The sequence below is a fragment of the Crinia signifera genome, chromosome 4 (genome assembly GCF_055691185.1).
Source record: "Crinia signifera chromosome 4, ASM5569118v1, whole genome shotgun sequence".
Classification (NCBI taxonomy): domain Eukaryota; kingdom Metazoa; phylum Chordata; class Amphibia; order Anura; family Myobatrachidae; genus Crinia; species Crinia signifera.
The window spans coordinates 27,246,408-27,272,093 of NC_139220.1; the positions used below are offsets into that span (position 1 = coordinate 27,246,408).

Here is a 25,686-nt window from a genome sequence, read left to right on the forward strand (position 1 = left end):
CTTTTGACATTTCTTCCTTTATTTACCCTAGGAATAAATGTATCAGTGCCCTCCAGCAGTATTTTTTAAAAGTTTTCCACCTTTCTGTAGTATCCATACCTCTAAATAATTCCTTCCAGTTTATATAATTTAAGGACTCTTCAAACTTACCAAAGTTTGCTTTTCTGAAATTTAAGAACCTAATTGCTCCAATATAATTATCTTTGTTAAAAGCTAAATAAAATGTGATCATATTATGATCAGTTAAAACAGAATAAATAATTTGTACACCTCTACTTTACATAAGATTCAATATCTGAGTATTGAAAGCAATAGGACTGTTGACAGGTTAAATAGCAGAGAACATGGTGGCTTGGCTGAGTAAGTAGAAGGATGCAGGGTGCCTGAGCTCCGTATTAATCTTGTTATATATCCTGCCTGCGGGACTTTGGACACTCCTGCCCTGCTCACCACGATCCCTGGTGCTCCCCTGACGCTACCAGGCTGCTTGATATCCTTCTAGGCGGATTAGTGTGGACGCGGCGAGACCCCTTGGCCTGGTACGCACTGGCTCCGGTGCGCTCGTGGCCGGCACCTTCTTGGGAGTTCTGTCCGGTGATACGTGTCTCTAGTGTTTCTCTGCTGTGTCTTCCAACTGACTGCTGGTGTCTCTACGTGTCTCTAGTGTTTCTCCGCTGTGTCTCCCAACTGACTGCTGGTGTGAGGTGCATCACTTTAGCAGGGTGGCTGGCGCGGCCGGGACGGGTTATTGTGTCTGATTAAACCTGTCCTCCAGACTCCTCTACGTGTGAGTTTGGGCACCATCTTGGGAACTTCAACCTGTGACGCAGTCCTCAGGTGGCTGCCCTGCTGTGTCCTCCTTATTACCCGCTGCCCCACCAAACAGACATCCTGGGGATGGTGTACCTTGGCTGTCTGGACTGTGTCTCGCCTGGCCATTGCATTGCATTTAACCGTGCAACTGAGATTTATCTGGATGCTCATCGCTTGTTGGCATTGGAGATAATATCCTCTATAATTGGTGAGTCTTGGCGGTGTGCTAGAAGCCGCCATCTTGTCACTGTACTTCATTCTGGACATCATTCCTTTATCATGATGTCTGTATCTCTGCAGCACATACTTCCACCCATTACTGTATCTACTCAGCGGCTCTTCCTTGCAATTGAACAAGTGGAGGCTCTATCTTTCTATCCTGTAACTCTGGTATACACTTCGCCTATGCCGCCTCAACCTTTGGACTTCTCCCGTCAAACGAAGGTGCCTTCTATTACATCTGCCTTCTATTACATTCTACCTTTGGTACTGTAGACTTTTCTACAGTTGCAATGGATAAAGCTAAGCTCCGGAATTATACTTTTGGATACCTCACATGCCTGTGCATGCATCCCTGGATGGACTGGATGGTTTTTGACTTTCTGTTTAAACATCTTCGGCTCTACTTTGGGGGTATCTGGGTCCACAAAATACGATTTGTCATCTTTTTGCTATTGCAGGGGACACAGGCTTGGCCAGATTGATAAGACCTGCTCCTCTATATACCGGTACTTTATTGTTATATTAGATTAAATTTCTTATTTGTTTTAATATCCTTTGTTTTATTTTTAATACCCTGCAAATTTCCTGCTATATTGATTCTCTGCACAGTACACCAAATTTTCTTTGCTCCAGTCAGTCTATACTGGCGATATCCTTTATCCTGTTAGTCCATATGTCTTCTATCCATCTGTAGTTGGGTGGGGGGAATGTCTTAGTATAGTTAGTTAGTATAGTTAGTAGGGGATATGTTAATTGGAAACCAGGTATACCTTGGTTGGGGATAGGTCATACAGGGTGGGGGGTGTATGGGGAGGTTTATTTTGGGGTTTCTGGGATTTTGTTTTATAAGTAGTGGGTAGGTTTGTTTTAGGGTTTTTATTAATGGGACGTCCAATATTTTAGTTTCCCATATTTTGGGGTTTTTGCAATATACAATTGTGTCTGATTAAACCTGTCCTCCAGACTCCTCTACGGGTGAGTTTGGGCACCATCTTGGGAACTTCAACCTGTGACGCAGTCCTTAGGTGGCTGCCCTGCTGTGTCCTCCTTATTACCCGCTGCCCCACCAAACAGACATCCTAGGGATGGTGTACCTTGGCTGTCTGGACTGTGTCTCGCCTGGCCATTAGTTTTGCATTGCATTTAACCGTGCAACTGAGGTTTATCTGGATGCTCATCGCTTGCTGGCATTGGAGATAATATCCTCTATAATTGGTGAGTCTTGGCGGTGTGCTAGAAGCCGTCATCTTGTCACTGTACTTCATTCTGGACATCATTCCTTTATCATGATGTCTGTATCTCTGCAGCACATACTTCAACCCATTACTGTATCTTCCTTGCAATTGAACAAGTGGAGGCTCCATCTTTCTATCCTGTTACTCTGGTATACACTTCGCCTATGCCGCCTCAACCTTTGGACTTCTCCCGTCAAATGAAGGTGCCTTCTATTACATCTGCCTTCTATTACATTCTACCTTTGGTACTGTAGACTTTTCTACAGTTGCAATGGATAAAGTTAAGCTCCGGAATTATACTCTTGGATACCTCACATGCCTGTGCATGCATCCCTGGATGGACTGGATGGTTTTTGACTTTCTGTTTAAACATCTTTGGCTCTACTTTGGGGGTATCTGGGTCCACAAAATACGATTCGTCATCTTTTTGCTATTGCAGGGGACAGTGGCGTAAGTTTGTCCCAGTTGCCCGAAGGCAAGATTAATATTGGTGCCCCCCTCCCTCTCACACACACAACCTTAAATTTTACATTATATATATTTTCTGAAATGTGTGTGCTCTATATATATATATTTAGAGAGAGATAGAAAGAGAGAACACATATTTCAGAACTCCATTACAAAAGAGATATTGACAGTTTTCAATTAACTGATTTAAACTTGATGGGGAGGAGAGGTGCCCCCTAGGGAGCAGGAGCCCGGCGGCAGATGCCTCCATTGCCTCCCAGAGTTCTGCCTCTGGCAGGGGACACAGGCTTGGCCAGATTGATAAGACCTGCTCCTCTATATACCATATATACTTGAGTATAAGCCTACTTTTTCCAGAACATTTTTTATGCTGAAAAAGCCCCCCTCGGCTTATACTTGAGTGAGGGTCCCACTTGAGTCAATAAGTTTTCCCAGTTTTTTTGTTGTAAAATTAGGTGCCTTAAAATTCAGGTCGACTTATACTCGAGTATATACGGTACTTTATTGTTATATAAGATTTCATTTCTTATTTGTTTTAATATCCTTTGTTTTATTTTTAATACCCTGCAAATTTCCTGCTATATTGATTCTCTGCACAGTACACCAAATTTTCTTTGCCCCAGTCAGTCTATACTGGCGATATCCTTTATCCTGTTAGACAATATGTCTTCTATCCATCTGTAGTTGGGTGGGGGGAATGTCTTAGTATAGTTAGTTAGTATAGTTAGTAGGGGATATGTTAATTGGGAACCAGGTATACCTTGGTTGGGGATAGGTCATACAGGGTGGGGGGTGTATGGGGAGGTTTATTTTGGGGTTTCTGGGATTTTGTTTTATAAGTAGTTGGGTAGGTTTGTTTTAGGGTTTTTATTAATGGGACGTCCAATATTTTCGTTTCCCATATTATTATTTTTTTGCGATATACAATTGTCTTTTAATTCAGATTTTTATTTACTCCTACGCATGAAAATGTCAAACAATGTCATAATTCTACCCTATATCCCATAATCAGTACTTCCGATTGCTTTGTTATTGTCAAAATCTAAATAAAAATTTCTGAATAAAAAAAAAAAATAACAGAACATATAAAACAGATTCTTTTTTATTGACATGATTTATTTATTATTGTAGTTGACATGTGTGAGTGTAGTTACTGCATAGCTATTACAGCTGAGATTACAATGTTCTACAGATTCACAATGGATCGCAATATCTACTTGTTATGATATGCATATTTAGCATACTGTATATGACATGATAGGCTGGTATCACTGTTGCTGCATGATTGTTGTTTTTGTTTGGAGGCACAGAGGCCATTTATGATGGCTTAGGCATGGTATATATTTGTTCTGACTTTGGGCCTAATTCAGACCTGATCGCAGGGCAAAATAGCTCAGTAAGGTCATAAACATACATTTATACACTGGGCCGGTACAAGCCTCCCCCCCCCCCAGGCAAATTCTCTGCCTACCGCCTGATGCCACCCCCCCCCCCCCCGCGTGCTCCGGAGGGGGGAGGGGGGGGGAAGGGGCGATACTGCGGCGGCCACCCGCGCTCCGGGGGGGGGGGGATGCTGCCGCAGCCCCCCGTCCAGGGGGGGAGGGCAGCATTGATATACAGGTGGTATAGGGGGGGGGGGGGGGGCTCATTACCACCCTCCAGTGGCACTGTTTATACACACACACACACACACACAAATGCATACATATATTTATATATATGGTGGGGTGTGGGGCACCAATATTTATCTTGCCTCTGGGCAACATGGACAAGCTTACACCACTGGCAGTGTTGATCTGATATGAACAACGTCGTTCTGAGACACCCGCCGATGAAAGACCTATATACTGTAGGTGCTCTTTGTAGCCCTAATGAATGATATACAGTATTGTTCTATAGATTGTAAGCTTGCGAGCAGGGCAGGGCCTTTATACTATTGTAACTACCCAGTTTGTTTTATTACTGTCTTCAATTGTAAAGCGCAAAGGAATTTGTTAAGCTATAATATATATATATACATATATATATATATATATTTTCTCAATAAGCTCAGTTTATATATGTAAACAAAGACAGAACAGCAACAGTAACCCCTATAAATGTTGCTAAATCAATTAATATATAAAACATACTTTGCTAACTTTTTTTGTACTGTATATAGATCTAAAACAAACTGTTCTAAAAAATATGCTTCAGTATTCCTTCAAATATGTTTTTTAGTTATCATTGTGTAAACATTTGGCTACAAACAGTTTTTTTTGTCTATGTTAACCAAAAATATTTCCTTAAAAAATGTATAGAGAAAAATGTAGTCAACAACCTTCACACACCATATGGCAAAATACACTTGTTTTTAATAAGATGGGAGTTGCTATGGGCAACCAATCAGATTCTATCTATAATCTTCTAGACGGTACAAAATAAATAAGAAGTAGATTCTGATTGGTTACCTATAGCAACATCCCATCTGAAATAGAAATCCCATCTTAGTAAATGTAATGGAGACGCACGGGAATTAGTGTACTTATACCCTAAAGGTGCCCATACACTGCCTTTGATGTCTCGCAGCAGTGTACGGACGCCCGACAGCCTGCGAGCCGCCGGGACCTTCCCGGCGGCAGGGGCACATGCGATCCATTGTGATGGATCGCATTCGGCCCTGCTTCCCGCCCGCCTCGCCAACAGGAGGAACGGGTGGTCGGATGGCCTGCCGGTCCGATCACCTGGTCGGGTCCGATGCGCACTGGACCACGCATCGGACCTGATGGCATGTCAGGGAGGGATGATTTGGTCCGATTTAACGGGGCCGATTGGTCGCAATCGGCCAAAATCGGACCAAATCGCCTTGGTGTATGGGGGCCTTAAGTATTGCATCTTAGGGGTAAATTTACTAAAGCTTTTAAAAATGAAAAGAGGTGATATTACCCATAGCAACCAATCAGATTCTGTCTAACATTTGCCATAGAGAAATGATAGACATCATCTGATTTTGCTGCTATGGGCAACATCACCTCTTTTCATTTTTAGAATCTTTAGAACATTAAGTCACATCATACCAACATACAAAGGGCCAGATGCACTAAGCTTCACAAGTGATAAAATGGAGATTGATAAACAGCCAGCCAATCAGCTCCTGTCTGACATTTTTCAAACACCGCCTGTGACACGGCAGGAAAGAGCTGATTGGCTGGCTGTTTATCACTCTTCATTTTATCATTTTTTGAAGCTTAGTGCATCTGTTCCCGAAGATGCACTTTTTGTCAAAAAGTATATGATACAATTTATGTACAAAGTCACAGAGTCAATACAACAGGAATGGTGGGAGGAACAGCTGCAGAATTTTTTTTTTTACTCAAATATGTGACTTGAGGGGGTATTTAATCCCTGGTCACGACTGTCGGTACGTCCTGACAGCCGGTATTTCTGGCCCATTTACATTTTGCTGGACCGCAAATCGCCAGGCGGAATTTAATGTCCTACTTGACGATTGGCCAAAAGGGGGCGTGTACATGTAAAGTGGATTGTCAAGATCCAGCCATGGAGTTGGGCCTGTTCTGTCAATCTGCCTCCCCCATTGGAAATAGCGGCGGGGATTGAATACCCCCCTTAATCGCATACAGGTCTACAAGTACCACAAGCACCAGTGTCAGTGTATAGTAGCAATGTCATTTAGTCGCTTCGAAATGTTTTAGCAATACAAATAATAATGCTTGGAAGCTTCCTGGCAAACCAAGAGGAGCTATTTGGCATACCTAGAGCAAAGGTATATTGGGACACATCTATATACACAGAAACAAGTTATCCTAGACGGTTCCAAAACTATTTGGGCAATTTGTGTGCAGGTGGAGTCAAACAATATAGAACCGAATTATTAAATACTATACAAAAAAATGGCTTTGGAAAACAACACACTGTAGCACAGCTAAGTTAGACATGTGTCGGGGGCTGTACATTCTCTCCAACATGGCGAAGACTTCCATGATACGTCGTAGCGCGGAAGGTATAGGAGTTGCCCCGGAGAGAGCCATCTGGTTGACTGTTTTGCAGTTTGCTTTTGCAGCCAAAAAACATGAGGAAGCCATTCCTATAGTTCTTATTCATCCAGCCATAGAGGAGAGGGTTGACAAAGGTGGAGCACATGGCGATGACATGGAAGATGGTATAGAGAAGTTTGTACTCTTGGAAAAGGAGGACCCAATCCAGGTCGATAGCCAACTGAAAGACGTGGAAGGGAAGCCAGCAAACTGCAAACAATACGACCATCATCACCAACATCTTGGTGGTGTTTTTCCTTCGTTGTTGAGTTTCACATCTGGGTGTTGGACTTATATGATACTTTAGCTTCAGCCATATCATGATATATGCGTAACAGATAACAAAAAGAGGAAGTACGTACTGCAGAAGAAGCATTGACACACTGTAAATGGCTGCGTCCCTGTTGTTTGAGGGCCACTTTTCAGCACAGACGGCTATTTTGAGATTGAAGGTTGGTAGGTCCTCATATCTAAACTCTCTAAAAACAGCAAGCGGAATGGCAAATATGGAAGCTGCCACCCACGTGACCGTGATTGTTAAGATGCTGAACTTTTTGGATATTCGGCTGCTTAGGTGAAAAACGATGCACCAATATCTGTCCACGGCAATGACAATTAAGGTGAGGGTGGAAACATTGACACTCATAGCTTGTGCATAAGGAAACAAATGGCAAAGTACTAAACCAAACTTCCACTCATCTAGCAATGTGTAGACCAGGGTGAATGGCAGGCACAGGCTGTCCATTAGAAGATCCGCCACAGCTAGGTTGGCTATGAAAAAGTTTGTTACAGTCCTCATGTTTTTGTATTTCAAAATTATGTAGATGACCAAGGAGTTGCCCATAAGTCCCAAGAGGATGATTAAAGAGTATGCGGCGATGAGGATCACCTGAACCCCAAGGATATTTGTGCTGTCCATCATCACACTGGCGCCATGGAAAATGTGGATAGGGGTAACTGTGCTCTTCAGCAGCCATCCTCTCAAGCCATATTCTTCGGTCATGTTGATTTGCTTTAATGTCCCCATGTGTAATGAGAAGCTTCCTTGGTTTAGCCTAAAATAGAAAAACAAGAGTAATGTTCGTCAAGTTAACTTGAAAAGTTTAATGGCAAAGTCAATAAGCAACATGAGAGACCATAAACTACTCACCCCAGCCATAAATTAATAGGTTCTACCTCCATTCCCCCACCCAAAATACACAAACTACCTCTCTATAAATCATAGGGGGGCTCTTTAGTCAAATTCACCTACTGCCATCTCCTCCTGATCCCTACTCACTGGAGCAAACAGAGGGCATAATTCAGTGTGGATCGCAGCCCCCCTTTCTCCGTACATTGGTAGATATTATTGCTCTTAAAGATGGCTGCACCGGCTCTGTATTTTAACCAACTAACACATAGTAACTTATGACTCCTCTTCCCATTTTAGAACTGATTCGCCAAATAAAGTCGAGAATAAAACCACATTGGATTGATAGCCCAGCCCACTTAACAGTATTTGACCAATGATAAATATGAAATCCCCAAATTAGTATTTGTAGGTAGTGAATTTATTTTGATCTGACCTGTGCACAATCTCCAGTGGGCTTTGTGCTGTGTGGTAAAAAAAAGAAAAAGTCTATGGTACGTGTGTGCTGATTAGCTGCCTTGTGGTGGATATATCAAACAGTGGTAACCCTAGAACCACTAGAAAGCAAAATGCAAAAGAAAACAAATACATATATCCTCCACTGGCGCCAATATCTTAGGACAATACGTTCCTACAGTATATAGTGGGGAACAGTCCTCTTCTCCAGATAGGGAAAGACAAATATATGCGGATAGATACCATACGTCCCTTTGTGGCATCAAGGGATCTTCTTCTCCGTATATAATACTCAATGGGATACAAAGTAGGGGCTATCAGGCTGGTATGGATAGACCTCCAAATCTTCCTCCCTCATAGAGTACGTGATCACAAGACATTACCCAAAACAGAGATGACCGGGAGGTATATAGTGTAAAATCATTTATTAGATAGAATCAACATATAAAAGCTGGAAGATAACTGGACCAAATTGCATATTACTGTGGATGGTGGAGAACCAGACAGAAATCTAAGTTCTCAAACAAGCATAGGTGAGCAGGGCTGATATCCGGCACAACAACCACTGCTCCTTCTAGGTGTTTCACGGTAAGTCTAAGAAGTCCAAACCCTCCAGAGGAAATCCTGAGGAACTCCAAACGCATTTTCAACTGCTTGCGCGTTTGCTTGTTTGAAAAAGCTAGGGGGTCTAGTATATGAAGGGTCTAGTTAGAATGGGTCAGTTTAAAATCAATAGCAGCAGTATACCTGCATTTAACCGAAGGAAAACAGAAGGAAAACAACAAACCAACATTACTACAGAAGGACTACATTGCAAACACAAAACAAAGGATCATTTTGTTGCCTCTATTTACCTCAGCCATGAGTACACCTGGACCAGGCCCATCAACCCTACAGCTGAGAACACCAGGACTGTCCCAGGCCTACCCATCATGGTGAGCAGGGAGCTGTGGTGGAAAGCACCAGGGCCAGCCTACGTAGCAACACTTCCAGTCTACATGAATGTGCTCCCCACTTCCTCACATCCACCCATACTGCTCATTTTGTGGCCAAATCCTGGGATCCTGCCGATCCCGATCCCTGAATTGGCCACCCTACTCACTTTCCAGGTGATCGGTGCTCCGGTGACGACTGCCTGATGCTTTGTTCTGTTTTTGCGATGCTCAGTGCAGAAAAGTGATGCTGCAAAGTGGCAGTTCACTTTACAGCACCAGGGGTCACAGAAGCAGAAAGCCCTGATGCCTGGCAACCCTCCTGGAGCCAATTTCCAGGTAGGTGTGCATGTCTAGCTCTCCCTCTGCCAGCGATAATTGATCCATCCATCACAAGTGGGGGGTTTGTCACGACGGGGAGGGGTGTGGCTCAGGTGGCGGTAGACCTATTGCAGAGACAGTTTTTTTGCAATCTCTATCCCTACATGTGATAATTGATACATCTGTGCGATGGCATTGCAAATTGGACAGATATTATTACATTTTATTACATCTCTATCTTCAGATGCGGATAGGGATATACTATACCCCTAAATGGAGATTTACAGTGGACTCCAATCAGACCCATTATTTTAACATTTTCTGCTTTGCTCTAGAAGAAATGAACACAGATTATTTGTCTAGGACTAATGACCATACCGTGCTGTAAAACTGCATTTATTCCATATCTGTTTAGCCAGCATTATCTCTGTGATCTTTAATTACGAGGCATAAATAGAAAAGAAAAATGTTCTTCGCACAACTCGTGCAACTCATTACTGCTGGGAATGGTAATGAATACAAAACAAAACACTCTTTGTATTTAGTGCGGTGCTTTTTGACTGTTTTATGATCTCATTTAATCATTTGCTCAGATGCTATTAGGAGTTTCTTCATACTCAGGTACTCTAAGGCGCCTATTGAATTATAATGATTGACATTTAACCTTAACTTAACTCTATATTATCCCTAGCAATAACTCACATGGACACATACTAAAAATAAAGACACGGACAACAACTGCTTAACTTAAAAGGTCATGGATATTTATTAAATGGTATGACCCTATTGTAAAGGGTTGGCTAGGAAGAGCGCTTGGAGACTAGCTCCGGTTCATTGGCGATGAACGCCCAATCTATCTAAAGGTGCAGCCCGTGCTGTGACAATCTCACCGCCCCTTCTATGGCATGGATAGGACACTTCCAGGAAGTGGCCAACATTTGCCCATGGAGGCAGGACTCACCAGCCGTCCTGTCAAATGAAGGGCAATACCGCACAGCGACTACCTGTAACTCAAAATGACTGCTGGTCGAGAGCACGTTACCGATGATTGGTGGGTTTTGCTGGGGAAGGACAAACCTACCAAGGCAGGTTTTTCCTGCCCCAGCAAAACCCACCACAGAAAGTTGGAAGCCCCCCCCCTCACCTCCACGCCAGAGTTAGTACGCTGGAGCTTCCCTGCTGCCGCTGTCCCCGCTGCCTAAGCCACCTGTCACATTCAGCAGTGACATAGACAGCAGGCTGGGGATGTTCGCGGTGGCTCGGGAGGATTCGGGTGCCTGAGCGCTCCGAGTCCCCCCGAGCCATGCCGACCATACCCGAGCCTGCCGCCGACGTCACTGTAAAATGAGTGACGGCTGGCTGGCGGGTCAGGGGAGCTCCGGCATACCGATCGGTTGGGCCTGGGGGGCTCTAGAGGTGCTGTGCCAGTGGTGCACACCTGGACACCACTGGCGCGCACCTATTCTATATTAGTGGTATGCCTGGAAATTTTCCGGGACAGCCCGCTGCATACCACCCAAGGGGTTAATTAAAGATTTCGAAATGCCAAATTATGTGACAGCTAAAAGGCCAGATAGCAATTGAGAGAGCAAGGGAAAGGGAGGGTTCCAGACTCAAATAGGAAGTACAGTAGCATCATCTGACTTCCCTTATATACCCCTGCAAAAACTACCATCCCTCAGATACCTAATTGTCTAATCCACCTATCAAACAAAGGGCAGTATTCAATGTGATTATTATCCGTGCATGGCGAGCGTTTTTTTCCGCTCGCCATATTTTTGCAGAGATTCTCCATGTTTGGAGATTCTCCGTCACGGCACTTTATACACTATTCAATGTGACTGATACTCGCCCCCCTCGCGGCGAGTACCAGCCAATCCAGCGTATGAGGTGACGCCGCAGGGAGCCCGAGGACGGTGGCAGGCAGGGAGATGGAAGTCTCCCTGCCTGCCCAAGAACATATGTGGGGGGGAGGTGGGCTCCCCGGGAGTCAGGCAGCACAGGCTGCCCCCCCGGGAGAGCCAACAGGGGGCCGGGTATTCACTGCACCCGATCGTGCATATGTAATGATGTGAATATAGGAATATTAATGAGCGGCTCGGCTCCCGGCCCCCTGCTGGCTGCTCTGTGTAAAAAATAAAAACATTTTTTTTTTAATTAGATATATATTCATGTGCTATAAGCACATGAATAAAAATAGCATGACCTTTCACAGATTAAAATTCCTGATTTTTTTACACCAAAATTAAAACAAAAAACCTTTTATTGTAAAAGTTCACATTCCACTTCTCCATGAAAAGATGGAGAATTGCTACACGGAGAGACACGGCGAAAATCACTTAGAAAGACGGCGAGAAGTGCACACTGAATAGGGTTGCTCGCTTTTTGAGAGCAAAAGTCTCCGTCCAACGCGAGAAAAGCACAAACTCGCCATAAAACACGGAGAATTTTTCTCATTGAATACTGCCCTAAGTCTCTTGGGTAATTTATCCAGCACAAAACTTTATTAACCAATCTCTAAATACACAGGCTCTTAAATGCACTCATGCCTATGCAGCCCTTGCTTAATCTAAATGGTGTATGGAATATAAACTTGCAATCTGCTCATTGCTCGTTTTTTTAATGAAACATATTCAAACTACATAGATAAACAGGCATATTATAGTCTTATTTGCCTGTGTTACACCAACTCGACAGCTGCAGTTAAAGCTAACTCTGAAGGTAATCTGTCACTGGGACAAGAGTTGTAATTTTCCATATGGTGTAAATTTATAGAGCTCTGGGCTTATTGTAGAGATGTGCATCAACCCCCATGTTTTTATTTTGGATCTGTATTAACTTTGTGTTTTGATTTTGCTAACGCTACCCTCACATGTTTCAGTTTTGTATTTTTTTTTTTAAATAAAAAATTAATACTAACTACTAAAATCACATAAATTGGGTATATTTTGTTCCTAAAGTATTATTAAGGTCAATAACATACATTTTTAATTTCCAGTCCTCACAGTTCACAATATTCTTCACCAATATTGGCTAATCCTAGCTGGCTAAAGTAAGCAATGCACAGTAAAAAACACACAGCATGTATATCTGTTTAAAAGTGTGTTGCAAATTACTAATGCAAACAGCATCCTCAATGCCCCCCAAAAGTACAGCCCATTATGAAAGAAAAGTGGTATAAAATGGAATTGTCCTTAGAAGCTGTCACGGACCCACCGGTCGCCTGCTCCGATGCGTCAATCTGAGCAGCGCCGGCCGTGACTGGGGTTCACTCAGGACACTCGGGTCCTTTCCTTGAGGTACACTGCCACCAGCCAAAACCTGATTTTAGCGCCTGAAACTGCGCAAGGGGCGGCTTGGCTCGCCCCTGACCACACAATACAAGATAACAATGGTAACGTTTTCCAGCCTTTCTCTCCCGAGGCTAATGAGTCTTAAGAACACAGAACCAGAACTGGGAATATGTATTATTTATTCCTAGAAATACTACAGAGCTTTAAACAAAATGGTTACAAGACATTACAATGATTTTAAAAGTACACACAACAATTAAATGCAAATTTCAGAAATAAAATAAAAAGGGAAAAAAGACAGAACCGTATCTTACAATCCTGAAGTGGGGGGGTTCTCCACAAGAAATCTCTCGTCGCCTACAGCCTGTTTGCTAGACCCCCAGGTAGTGACACTGACTATAGGGAGAAAGGTCTTAGTTATACCTTGCAGACTCCCTCATCCCTCCCACCCTTGGGATTCCACTCTTTCCATGCTGAAGGAGTGTGGAAGGTCCCTGGCAATGTATCTTCTTCAGTCTGCTGTTTTCAAAGTGATTGATCCTCCTTCCTTGCATAGCAGACCCACTGATAAGAGATGTGAAGGAAGGGGACAAACTCTAACCTCTTCTTCTGGACCATGGTTTATGAGGGGCTCAGATCTTATCTTACATCCTAACTCTGGAGGAGTCCACAGATGTCACACTGAGGGAATACAGGCCTCAAACTCAAACCAGGGTCACCTACAGTTTACATACAAGACATGTCCTGATTCCAATACTCACAGGAGACATAACATTACACCAATATCAGACATACATTGACCGGACAGATAATCATAACAGGAGGCATACGTTAATTTGATTGATCACCTGATCTGATCGTTACACCTCCCCCTTTTAAAATGGCGCACAGAGGCGGTGACCCACGTCACCGTCTCATCAGTGCGCTATTAACTACATCACCTGGACAGGTAGCAGTGGTCTCTGTGCTGAGACAGACTGCCACTGATTCTGCGGGATCTGTACTAACACTTCCCTATACTTGACGTCTGTCATGGCACCACCTGACGCCATAGCCGTGGCTAGGGTGGGCAATGGGCATAGTCCCTGTCCCTCTCGCAGGAGATTGCAAACTAAAAGCACACAGGTGTCCTCGAACCCATAGTCTGTGAGCACACTGATATAGTGGGAGCTGTGCCCTTCCCGGCTGGTATTGACACAGCCCACCACAGCTGTGCGTCGGACTCCTGGACACGGATTCTCCCCTGCAGCTGGCAGTTTGGCCTTACTCACTGAGATCAGTACCAGACCATTCCGCCACACCCCAAACGGCCATCCCCCTGGGACTCGTAACTCAGCACGTCTAACTATACCACAGGTGTGGGGCATTCTCCCAGCACTATATACAGACTTAAAAATGTCTTCCCAGCACCTCTCCTGAGCTGACTGACCCCCCCTCCCCTTCACTGGGGGGAAGGTCCACTCACTCAACACCTCACACCTCATCCTTTTGTGAGGAGATTCGCTCTCTGTGTCTGTGTGTGTGAATTGTGAAGGGGGGCACGTTTCTGCAAGGGGGAATACCAGCAGGTCATTGTCCCCTGTCTTGGGAACATCCCAGCTCAGCTTTTCTGAGGTTAATATAGCTGAGTTTACCTGTGCTTCGCGGGCCCACCCACCCTTCTGGTTACACACAGCAGCTTCCCTACTAGCCACTGGCTCTATTCCTGAAACAACCCTCTCACTGTACCCAGGGGTATCTTTCCCACTTCCCCGGTATGGGGCAGCCTGTGCAGGGTTGGTTCTCAGTTCTGCGTGGAAAGCCAAGCTTTCCATGGCCGTCCAGGACACCTTCCTGAGCCTGACCTTCCCTCCCAGACCCGCAGGTTCTGTGGCTGGGGTGGTGCCACTGAGGTTCTCAGGAGAGGCATCCGTTATCCAGTGATGCTGGAAAAATGCACTCTCTGGAGAGTTCTCAGTGTCTGGAGGTAACCCCTGCTGTGTTCCTGTATCTGTGTTTGTGTGGCTACAGTAAGGAGGGGGGTTTGGGGGGAAAGCTGCAGTAAGGGACACTCTCTCCCTATCTGACAGGTCTACAGTGCACACAGGACCCACCGGGTCACTTATTATACCTGGTACCACATTTCCCACAGTAGCGCAAGACATCACATTATCAACAGTAACATCAATATCATAACCTGGGGAGACATCCTGCAATACCTGCAAATTAGCCTGTGCATCTTCCACAACACATGGGGCCCATCCTGCTGGCTTACAATTGCACCGTGGCAAAAACGCTATATCTGGATCCCATTGTCTCTGAGCAGGAATGGGGTTATCTGAGCATGTTGTCACCAGTAACTTATTGGCAGGTACATGCGCTGCCTGCAACCAACTCAGATCTGTCCCAGTTATGCAGTTAGCGACCCCTGGCCCGATGTCACAACCAGACATCACTGGAGGAACAGGGTTAACTTCTAGCACAGCAACATGAATGACATCACCAGCAGCACCCCTACCATTGGTGAGTGAGGGTGTCTCATTCCCAACTAGATTAGGGCATTCATTTAACCCCACAAACTGGCAAGGATTACCCACTATACCTGTCTCTAACTCACCCTCCACCTCCACCGAAGGTAGGGCACTATCACAGATCATCCCAGGGGCTTCACACAAAATAACAACATTGCAATGTTCAGCATGGTTACATACTACCTGAGATGCATCATAGGGTTCAGAAGGGTTAGCGACAGATATGTGTGGAGTTAATAAAAGTCCCACATCAGTAGTCCCACACATACTTGTGTGCATACAGTCAGAAAGTCCCATTCCTATTTCCGACATAGTCTCATCCCTGCATACTTTCACTATGCAGTCAGCCGCTTCCGGCAACAAATCTGGAGCAACGGGTGGGAACATGCTGCTCACATCTTCCAGCAGTTTAAACTGGGCCTTGTGATGTGAGGTCTCTGGAACAGGTTCCACACCGATTGTAGCAGGCCCGGGTACCATGTCCATGAGGGAAACCCTGGTAGGCTGTGTCGTTGGTTCCATAGCTGGTGATAGAAGCTGTTCCAGGCGATTCCTTTCAGCATCTGCCCAGCGGCACTGCTCTTTCCACCATGGAGTATCGAGCTTTTTACAATCATAAGCATATTGCTGCGCTATTTCAAAACAGTCCGTCAGGTCTCTCAGCAGTAACCAAGGAGTCGCATCGGGACCCCAGGTTAGAAACTCACCGCGATACATGCCGAAAACATTGCGCTCATCATTTCGTGCACGGGTGAGCCGCTTGATCATCTCCCAGCGGGAATTGTTGGGGCAGGAGATACCTTGCAGCTGACATTCTGTAGTGAGTTCTTCTGGGCTCATAAGCCTAAACGGATAACCATCACCATATGGGTCAGAATACTCACTGGGCTCTTCTGGTGCTGTAGGGGATTGGTACTCTGCAGTCTCCCTGACTGCCACACATCCTACAGTCTCCCTGGTACTAGCAGAGATGTCAGCTCTCTGAGCATCGGTGGTAGTGTCCAGGGCCAGCTCATTACTCACAACCAAGCTGACACTCACTTCGCTTCCTCTGTCTGCTTCCAAGACAGGGAACTGTGCATGACGCGGTCCGGTGAAATTCGCGTCAGCGGTCATTTGGGACCTCTGTCCCTTGTTAGGCTCCCCATGATTGATAACAGAGTCCACATCATGATCCAACACATTATTTACTTCCACAGACAGTAAAAGTTCAGTACGAAGCCCATCTCCTGCTAACTCAGTAGCCAAGGCAGATAAAGTCTCACGTAAAGGTTCGCCATCATGATGCCCTGTATCATCCTCCACTGGTTCACCAACAGCGATCAGCCCTCTGAGCCTCACCAGTTCCAACTGGTACTCACGCTCAGCCTGACGCTCTGCAGCCTCCCGTACGGCTTTGCGCTCCGCAGCCTCTCTGTCCACAGTGGCTTTGCGCTCCGCAGCCTCTCTGTCGACAATGCCTTGGCAGAACTGCACCATCTGCAAAGCGAATACGGGGTTCACATTCTTCAATTGCCTGCTAGCAGCTAGAAGGTCGCTCTGCAGTGTAGACTTGCTGGGTCCAGCAGAAGGGTTTAACCCTGGCGCGGCATCGTTTGTACTGTCCAGTGCTGACTGAGCCCCTGGGGTAGGATTGTCCATGGACTGGTTTCCTCCAGCAGCTAGAGTGCGATCGGCATCCACTAGTGCCTGAATCATACGTTTTCTACTCTGGCCAGACCAAGGGATATTCCTCTGCACACACACGACCGCCAGGTCATCTCTCCTCATCTGCTGGTAATCAGCCATCCTGAGTCTCACACTTGTCAAATAAAATGATAGGAAAGAAAAACAAGAGAAGGGAGGGAACAGAAATTGCACTCACTGTGTGACTTTTAAAACTATAGTAAAGCTCTGAGTTCTGATTCTGGTGATGTGGGTATTTCGCACAAAATTCTACCCACACTCACTTAAGTTCTTAAAGAGAAAAATGAATTCTCCACCCCACCGCTTGCCGCCAAATGTCACGGACCCACCGGTCGCCTGCTCCGATACGTCAATCTGAGCAGCGCCGGCCGTGACTGGGGTTCACTCAGGACACTCGGGTCCTTTCCTTGAGGTACACTGCCACCAGCCAAAACCTGATTTTAGCGCCTGAAACTGCGCAAGGGGCGGCTTGGCTCGCCCCTGACCACACAATACAAGATAACAATGGTAACGTTTTCCAGCCTTTCTCTCCTGAGGCTAATGAGTCTTAAGAACACAGAACCAGAACTGGGAATATGTATTATTTATTCCTAGAAATACTACAGAGCTTTAAACAAAATGGTTACAAGACATTACAATGATTTTAAAAGTACACACAACGATTAAATGCAAATTTCAGAGATAAAATAAAAAGAAAAAAATGACAGAACCTATCTTACACTTAAATACAGATCCTGACGTGGGGGGGTCCTCCACAAGAAATCTCTCGTCGCCTACAGCCTGTTTGCTAGACCCCCAGGTAGTGACACTGACTATAGGGAGAAAGGTCTTAGTTATACCTTGCAGACTCCCTCATCCCTCCCACCCTTGGGATTCCACTCTTTCCATGCTGAAGGAGTGTGGAAGGTCCCTGGCAATGTATCTTCTTCAGTCTGCTGTTTTCAAAGTGATTGATCCTCCTTCCTTGCATAGCAGACCCACTGATAAGAGATGTGAAGGAAGGGGACAAACTCTAACCTCTTCTTCTGGACCATGGTTTATGAGGGGCTCAGATCTTATCTTACATCCTAACTCCGGAGGAGTCCACAGATGTCACACTGAGGGAATACAGGCCTCAAACTCAAACCAGGGTCACCTACAGTTTACATACAAGACATGTCCTGATTCCAATACTCACAGGAGACATAACTATTACACCAATATCAGACATACATTGACCGGACAGATAATCATAACAGGAGGCATACGTTAATTTGATTGATCACCTGATCTGATCGTTACAGAAGCTCCCACCCACTTTAACAAACCAAGCACTTCAGTGACAGGGACTGCCACTTTTGGCTGAAGTGCTTGGTTTGTTTGGGCCCCCTCAAAACAAATTTGTGCAAGGACTACCTCCGATCATTAATGAGGAGATAAGGATGAGGGTGCTCTTTACATTATTGTAAAAAAAAATAAAAAATCATTCACTCGCCACAAATGACATAACATGGACGAGGTACCTATATGGTTAACATCTCTACCTTTATTAACTTTGGCCTTATAAATAGAGCAGATGCCTTCACAAACAATGTCAGGTGATATGGGTAGAAATAATCCTACACCCAAGAAGTTGCGGTTTAGGTCTTATGTGTCTAGGTATGACATTACTTTATATTTATAACAATCAAGAGCTACAGCCCCTTGTGGCTGACATACACAAATAAGATTAACATCCTTAGTGTCAGATAGTAGTAGTACACACATATCCCTATCATAGTGTTGCACTTTCACACAAGCATCCTCAATTTCTATTATGTCCTTATCACCAACTTTACTTATTCTGCTCCCCGCATGTGCAAATAATGCATAAATTGTGGAAGGAGGCGAAAGAGGCTTCTCTATGAGGACAGTATGACAAATGTCAGACTCACAAATACTGTAGCTAATGTAGACACCCCAAGACTCTCCTTATGGCTGTGTGACGCATCTGAATACTCAGTTTGATTTACTTTAGTGGTTTTCAAAGCACTGATTTTTTCAGATTTCATTTTATTGACACCTCTTCTACATTCTGAATGAGAAGAGTTTGGATCATCATGAGAGGCAGAAAAAGATGCCTTATTGTCAGTTGCAGAACCACCACACATAAATAAAGGCCAAGGCCAGAGCCGGTAACATTTTGGGAATGTTATCATTTTAAGTAGATGGATACGAACTAGATAGGATAGAATAAGGTGTTTTGGCCATTTTTGTTGCTATATTGCATTGAGCACTACACCCCAGTTTGTTGTCTATTTGGACTCCTAGATCCTTTTCAAGTACTGAATTACCCAATTAATCCCCGCTTAGGTTATAACTAGCACACTGGTTATGTCTCCCAAGGTGCATGACCTTGCATTTATCCGCATTGAACCTCATCTTCCACTTTTTTGCCCACTCATCTAGATTGTCAAGATCATTTTGAAGCGTGGTGACATCTGATGATTTAATAACTCTGCTCAGTTTTGTATCGTCGGGATATGACTGTCCCGCCTCCAGGCAGCAGTGTCCCGCTGAGGAGGGGGGCAGTTGTGAGTATCCTGTCACCTGCTGCTTTGCTTAGCATGAGCACAGTGTCTATTCACAGCAGACAGAGGGACAGGAGGCATGGTCAGCAGCTCACAGAGCACTGCCCATGCCCCCATGGTAATGAAGATGGGAGGTGTGGCTTGAGGGAGTATCATTCCTGTGAATCCACGCCCATTTTGGTGAGCCCCCCATTGGCTAATTTTGGGGGGCACGGCCTAGCGACAAGGGGGCATGGCCTATACCTGAGATGAGAGGGGGGCTCCCAACTGCCAAAAGAAGGGACATTCCCGTGAAAAGCGAGACAGTTGGGAGGTATGTATTCAGTTTCTCGCAGTGTGCATTTATCACATTCAATTCATATCAAATATGCCCCAAAATGAGACAAACAGGAAGACAGAGAATAAGGCAGAGGTGTAGAGAAAGAACTGCATATATAAACAACATTTTTAGCCAGCTTTTAAAATGACCAATTTTGAACAGAGAACAATAAGGTCTATGGACTAAAGGGCCCTACATACAGAGAGATTTGTGTCAGAGATTCATAATGGGAGATTCAGCACGGGAGATTTCAAATCTGTCACAGAAAGTGAAGTAAAAACACTGCACTTCATCACAAAAATGTTATTATTACTGAACACATCTAGCACATAACTAATGTCTTCTTTAATAAGTATTCTTTCACCTCCCCTAATATGCTACCCCCCCCCAAAAAAAAAATTAAATCATGGTGGCTAGTGGTTAAATTATTAAACGTTGGTGGTACAGTGGGAGCTGACAAAAAAATACTTACCAAGTCCGGGGTCCAGCGTCTCATCCTCTGTCATACAGACAATAATTTTGTAAAAAAAAATGGCATGGGGTCCCCCCCCCAGGCATGACCAGCCCCGGGCTTTTTGAGTGGTCCTGGTTCCCAAAATCCAGAGGACAAAGTGCGTGGGGTCCCCCGGATTTTGGGGACCAGCACCAGGCTCTTGAGCTGGCCCTGGTTTCCAAAATATGGGGGACAAAATGAATAGGGGTCCCCCATACTTTGGAGACCAGCACCAGGCTCAACTAGCAGGGGGTGTAATGCCATAGCCAGGGGACACGCTTGATGGTGTCCCGTGGCCAAAGCATTACCCACCCTAACTAGTCAGCCCAGGCCGGGAGTTTTTGGGGAGGTGGGGACCCCCCAAATAAGGGGGTCCCCCCTCTCCAGGGCACCCCAGACCTGGGCTGCAGCCCGGGGCTATCCCCTGCACCCCTGGGCGGTGGGTGCAGGGTTGATAGCTTATTTAACAGTAATATTGTCTTTTACAGTAGGACTACAGGTCCCAGCAAGCCTGCCCCACATGCTGGCACTTGGGAGAACCACAGGTACCAGCATGTGGGGCATTAAAGGCCCGCCGGTACCTATAGCCCCCATGTAAAGGAAATATTAAAATAAAACAACAAACACTGCTTTTAAATGTTTTATTTAATAAAAACACAAACACAGAGTTTTTAGTATTTTATTAAACTGCATCTGGTCTTCACCTGGGGGCAGCGGCCCCCTAAGCTCTTTTGCATGGCCGCCGCCTCCCAGGGCTTCTGCCTCTTCATCTGTGTTCTTCACCTGGGGGCGGCGGCCTTTTAAGCTCTTTTGCATTGGCCGCGCCTCCCAGGACTTCAGGAGCTCTTCACTCCTCCTCCGCCGTCGGACTGACTGCCCCGACCCTGTCTCGAGCTGGCTAATATAGCCAGCTCTAGGGGGCGGGGCAATGACGCGGCGAGCCGTGATTGGCTGGCCGCGGCCATTTTGAAATTTAAATTTTTTTTTTTTTTTACATGTCCGCCGCGCTGCCGCCCCGCTGCCGCCGAGAGGAGAGGTGAGGTGGGGGTGGCGATGGGTGCTACAGCTGGTGGGGGGTCAGGGGTGGCGGCGGCGGGTTCTGCGGCGCGGGGTGCGGCGGGTCTGCGGCGTCCGCAGTCGCTCGGCCCTGCTCATCTGCCCGCAGCCACACATGCGGGAGATGAGCAGGAGCTTTGTGAGCGACTGCTCTGTATTGTACAGCCCGTCCGTTCTGAATCTTGGACAGATTCAGAACGGCGGGTGCGCGCATGTAAATCGCTGTGTGGGCTATATACACAGCGATTTACATGCATCTTTAGGCATTTTCTGAGCGATTTGTTAGAATCGCTCAGAAAATGCCTGAATATCGTGCTGTATGTGGGGGCCATAAGACTTGGACATAGATAAAGCACCAACCATCCAGCTCCTGTAAGTCCTCAAGCACAGTCTGTAACATGGGCAGTTAGGAGATGTTTCTCTGTGTAATGCTGGGGACACACTGGGCCATTCCTAGAACCACCGATATAGTTAACTATCCACTGTGGGTGTAACGATATAGTGCATACACACTGACAATATCGGTCAGTGACATTACCTGCCCCACACTCTGTACATGCAGTACTTGAGTAGATAGTTAACATTGAGATGCATGTACAGAGTCAGACGACATCAGGTAATGTATCGTTAATCACATTGAGTGTACACACTAGACAATATGCACTATATATCGTTAATATGTACACTACCGTTCAAAAGTTTGGGGTAACTCCTTATTTTTGAAAAAGAAGCACAGTTTATTTACAATGAAGATAACATTCAATTAATCAGAAATATACTCTATACATTGTTAATGTGGTAAATGACTATACTAGCTAAAATATCTGGTTTTTAAAGGAATATCTTCGTAGGTGTATAGTATCATAGTTGCCTACCCTCCTGCATTCTGCAGGAGACTCCCAGACATAGCAGCAATCTCCCTCTCTCCCTCATTAGTCTAGCAATCTCCCTCATGTCATCTAGCCCACATTACACTGTTACATCATAGTTACCTCCCCTTTTGAATTCTGCCGGAGACTCCCTGAAATAGCAGCAATCTCCCTCTCTCCCTCATTAGTCTAGCAATCTCCCTCATTTCACCTAGCCCACATTACACTGTTACATTTTTTTGGGGAAAAAAAGAATGAGACAGATACATTTACATTGAATCATTAGCACCATTTCCCAGCACTTTACCAAGTATAGTAGCTCTTACTAACTGCTTTGGGGCTCATCTAAACTTGGATATAAATCATTTTACTAGATTCCTCTCAGATGTAGCAGTACACATCCACGCTTCTAGATGCCACGTTCACAATCTCTTTTCACAATCTCTCCATATATGGAACTAAACACGCCCTTTGGGGGAGCATGACATGCTCCCTCAATGGGGCACTATGCAAAATTCTATTACCAACTATAATTTCCCTGAAACTAGTTTTCATAAGTAGGCAAGTATGGTGTATAGAGGCCCATTTCCAGCAACCATCACTCCAGTGTTCTAATGGTACATTGTGTTTGCTTATCGCGTTCCAAGACTAATGGATGATTAGAAAACAAGGTACTCTTTACCTAGCACGGCGCCCACGATTTTGATCGTGGGCATCGCAGGTAAAAAAATCGCGGGCATTGAATGCACTAAAAATCGGGTGCGACGCGACCGACGCGATGCCCGCGATTTCCCATAGGGAACAATGTTAAATTTCTCAATTGACCTGATTTTACTGTTCAATGCCTCAATTGACACGATTTTTCCATAGGAAACAATGTTAAATGGCCCACAGAGGCCAAATAGGCACCCTGAAGTGTGAAATGGCCCCCACAATTGTTTACGCCACCCCACGATCAACGTCAACCCGAAGCGTGGCGAGCGCAGCGAGCCCGCGAGGGGCGGCGGTACGCGTCCTACGACCTTTTCATACCCCCACTATCCACGTTGGCGTGGAGTTGAGAATAGAGTAGTGTGGCGAGCGCAGCGAGCCACCGAGCCCGAAGCGTGGCGAGCGCAGCGAGCCCCGCGAGGGGACGCGGATACCTTCACAGGTAAGCGCGTCCCTTCGCGGGCTTCACAGGTATCCGTGTCCCCTCGCGGGGCTCGCTGCGCTCGCCACGCTTCGGGCTCGGTGGCTCGCTGCGCTTGCCACACTATTCTATTCTCAACTCCACGCCGACGTGGATAGTGGGGGTATGAAAAGGTCGTGGGGTGGCGTTAACAATTGTGGGGGCCATTTCACACTTCAGGGTGCCTATTTGGCCTCTGTGGGCCATTTAACATTGTTTCCTATGGAAAAATCGTGTCAATTGAGGCATTGAACACTAAAATCGGGTCAATTGAGAAATTTAACATTGTTCCCTATGGGAAATTGCGGGCATCGCGTCGGTCGCGTCGCACCCGATTTTTAAGTGCATTCAATGCCCGCGATGGGCGCCGTGCTAGGTAAAGAGTACCGAAAACAATTTTGCCATAAGTTTATAAACCTGGAATTTAAGCTGAATGTATGTTCACCACACTCCGAGAAGGGCTCCTAGCTATAGTAATAAAATAGGTTTTAATATAAGTGTCGTTTTAAGTTTAACAGACAAAATATAAAACTATCTGCGTAGAACCTTGCGGGAAAGGGAAGTGGTGTATAGCAGTCACTGAACAACTGGGTTCCTTGTTTTCAGTTTAGTTCCGTTTTAAATATAGATGACTCCAGTTGTTTTGTAGAGTTGGCACTACATAAGTAATTTACTCTGCGGTGCTGCGAGACGTTCGCTGGGAGCCCAGCGGCTACCGTATCCTTCTCCAACACTTCATGCTGCTCCTGCTAATTACTTGACAAAATATGGCGATTTCTCTTCTGAAAAAAAGATATTCCGCAAGGCAAGAGAATTGTAACAGATAAAATAAAGGTTTGCAGACATTAAAAATGTGAAATGTGAAATCTATCGCACAGTTTGTGTACGTGAAATATTTTCCTGTTATTCACTTCCAAATGCTTTATATTATTTCTACCTTCCTGAGGCATATATGCCATTGATGCATTATTAATGAAGCCACTGCGATAACTCTCCCAGGACCCCCAAGTTTAATGATATATACGGTAGAAGCTTGTGTTTAAGGAATGGAAGAACGGAATAACTGAGATAGGCATGTAGTGGGTTAAACATCTGAGTATGTGATCACCTTAGAGAAGCATGTGACACGGCATCCAATAAGGATGCAGGGAATGGCAAAGTTAGCTGTGGATATGAGCTGCAGGAAGAGGAGGAGTTTTCCTCTTTTTCCTGAGTTTCCCGCCCTCCCTTCCCTTAATTTGGTTGTGGGTGGGTGTTTCTTTGCGTTGTCTGTTTGGCGGGAAAGAACGGCAGGTTAAATGATTTGAAGTCTTTGTTAAGGGATGATTCATTGTATATAGTTGTTTTTCGGTACGCTCAGCTTCGTTGACTATAGGCCATCGCTGGATCACCCGGTCGGGGACAGCGACACCACCTGGATGGGTGGGCAGTCAATATAGAAGGCTGAGCAGATACTGCTTGTTGTTAGGGTATTTGTTCATTAGGAAGGATAGTTATGGGTGGGGCCTAAATAATTAGCCGTTCTTACTTGGCTGCCATTAATTAATTACAATCAATTAAATTAGTTTAAAGTGCTTTAATAAATACAGCTAACACTTTCTGACAAACCTAAAGGCCCCCATACACAATGCAATTTGGTCCCGATTTCACCCGATTCAGATGGATCGGGCAGTGAAATTGGGCCAAATCGCATGTCTGGACACCCGTTTCGACCCAATGCGCGGTCCCATGTGCATCAGATTGGAGTTGGGAGGTCGGACCGACTGCACATAAGATTTGCAAATCTTATGTGCAGCCGGACACAGAGGCGGCGGACGCCGGCGAGGGAGACGGGCAGGTGGAGGGAGCAGGGGTGAGGGCGGTGGACTTTCAGGTGGCAGGCGAGGCGGCTGGCGAAGGGATGCTGCTAGTAGGGCAGAGGCAGCGGGGAGAGAGAGAGCGCTCAGCCAATCACAGGCTGCCCATTCAAATGTATGTATGGGCTTTTTTTTTCAGCACTGACAGCTCCCTGCTCCGGCCCCCCCTGCCCGGCTCTCCATTACTGCTGTCTCTGCGTCCCCCGCAGCATCCCCTGCCCGCTGTCTCTACCCTACTAGTGGCATCCCCCGCCAGCCCAAAAACCTTGATGTC

The 25,686-nt window shown here is 45.6% G+C and overlaps 1 protein-coding gene across 1 annotated transcript in view; it reads right to left on the minus strand.

The window, feature by feature from the left end:
• Nucleotides 1-3,746: 3,746 nt before the first annotated feature.
• The window catches only part of LOC146073901 (neuropeptide Y receptor type 2-like), a 41,572-nt gene continuing 19,632 nt past the window's right edge, over nt 3,747-25,686 (minus strand). The window contains exon 2 of the mRNA XM_083181469.1: nt 3,747-7,827. Coding sequence (XP_083037595.1) covers nt 6,666-7,799 — 1,134 coding nt within the window. The 5' untranslated portion in view covers nt 7,800-7,827 and the 3' untranslated portion in view covers nt 3,747-6,665. The remainder of the gene's footprint in view (nt 7,828-25,686) is intronic.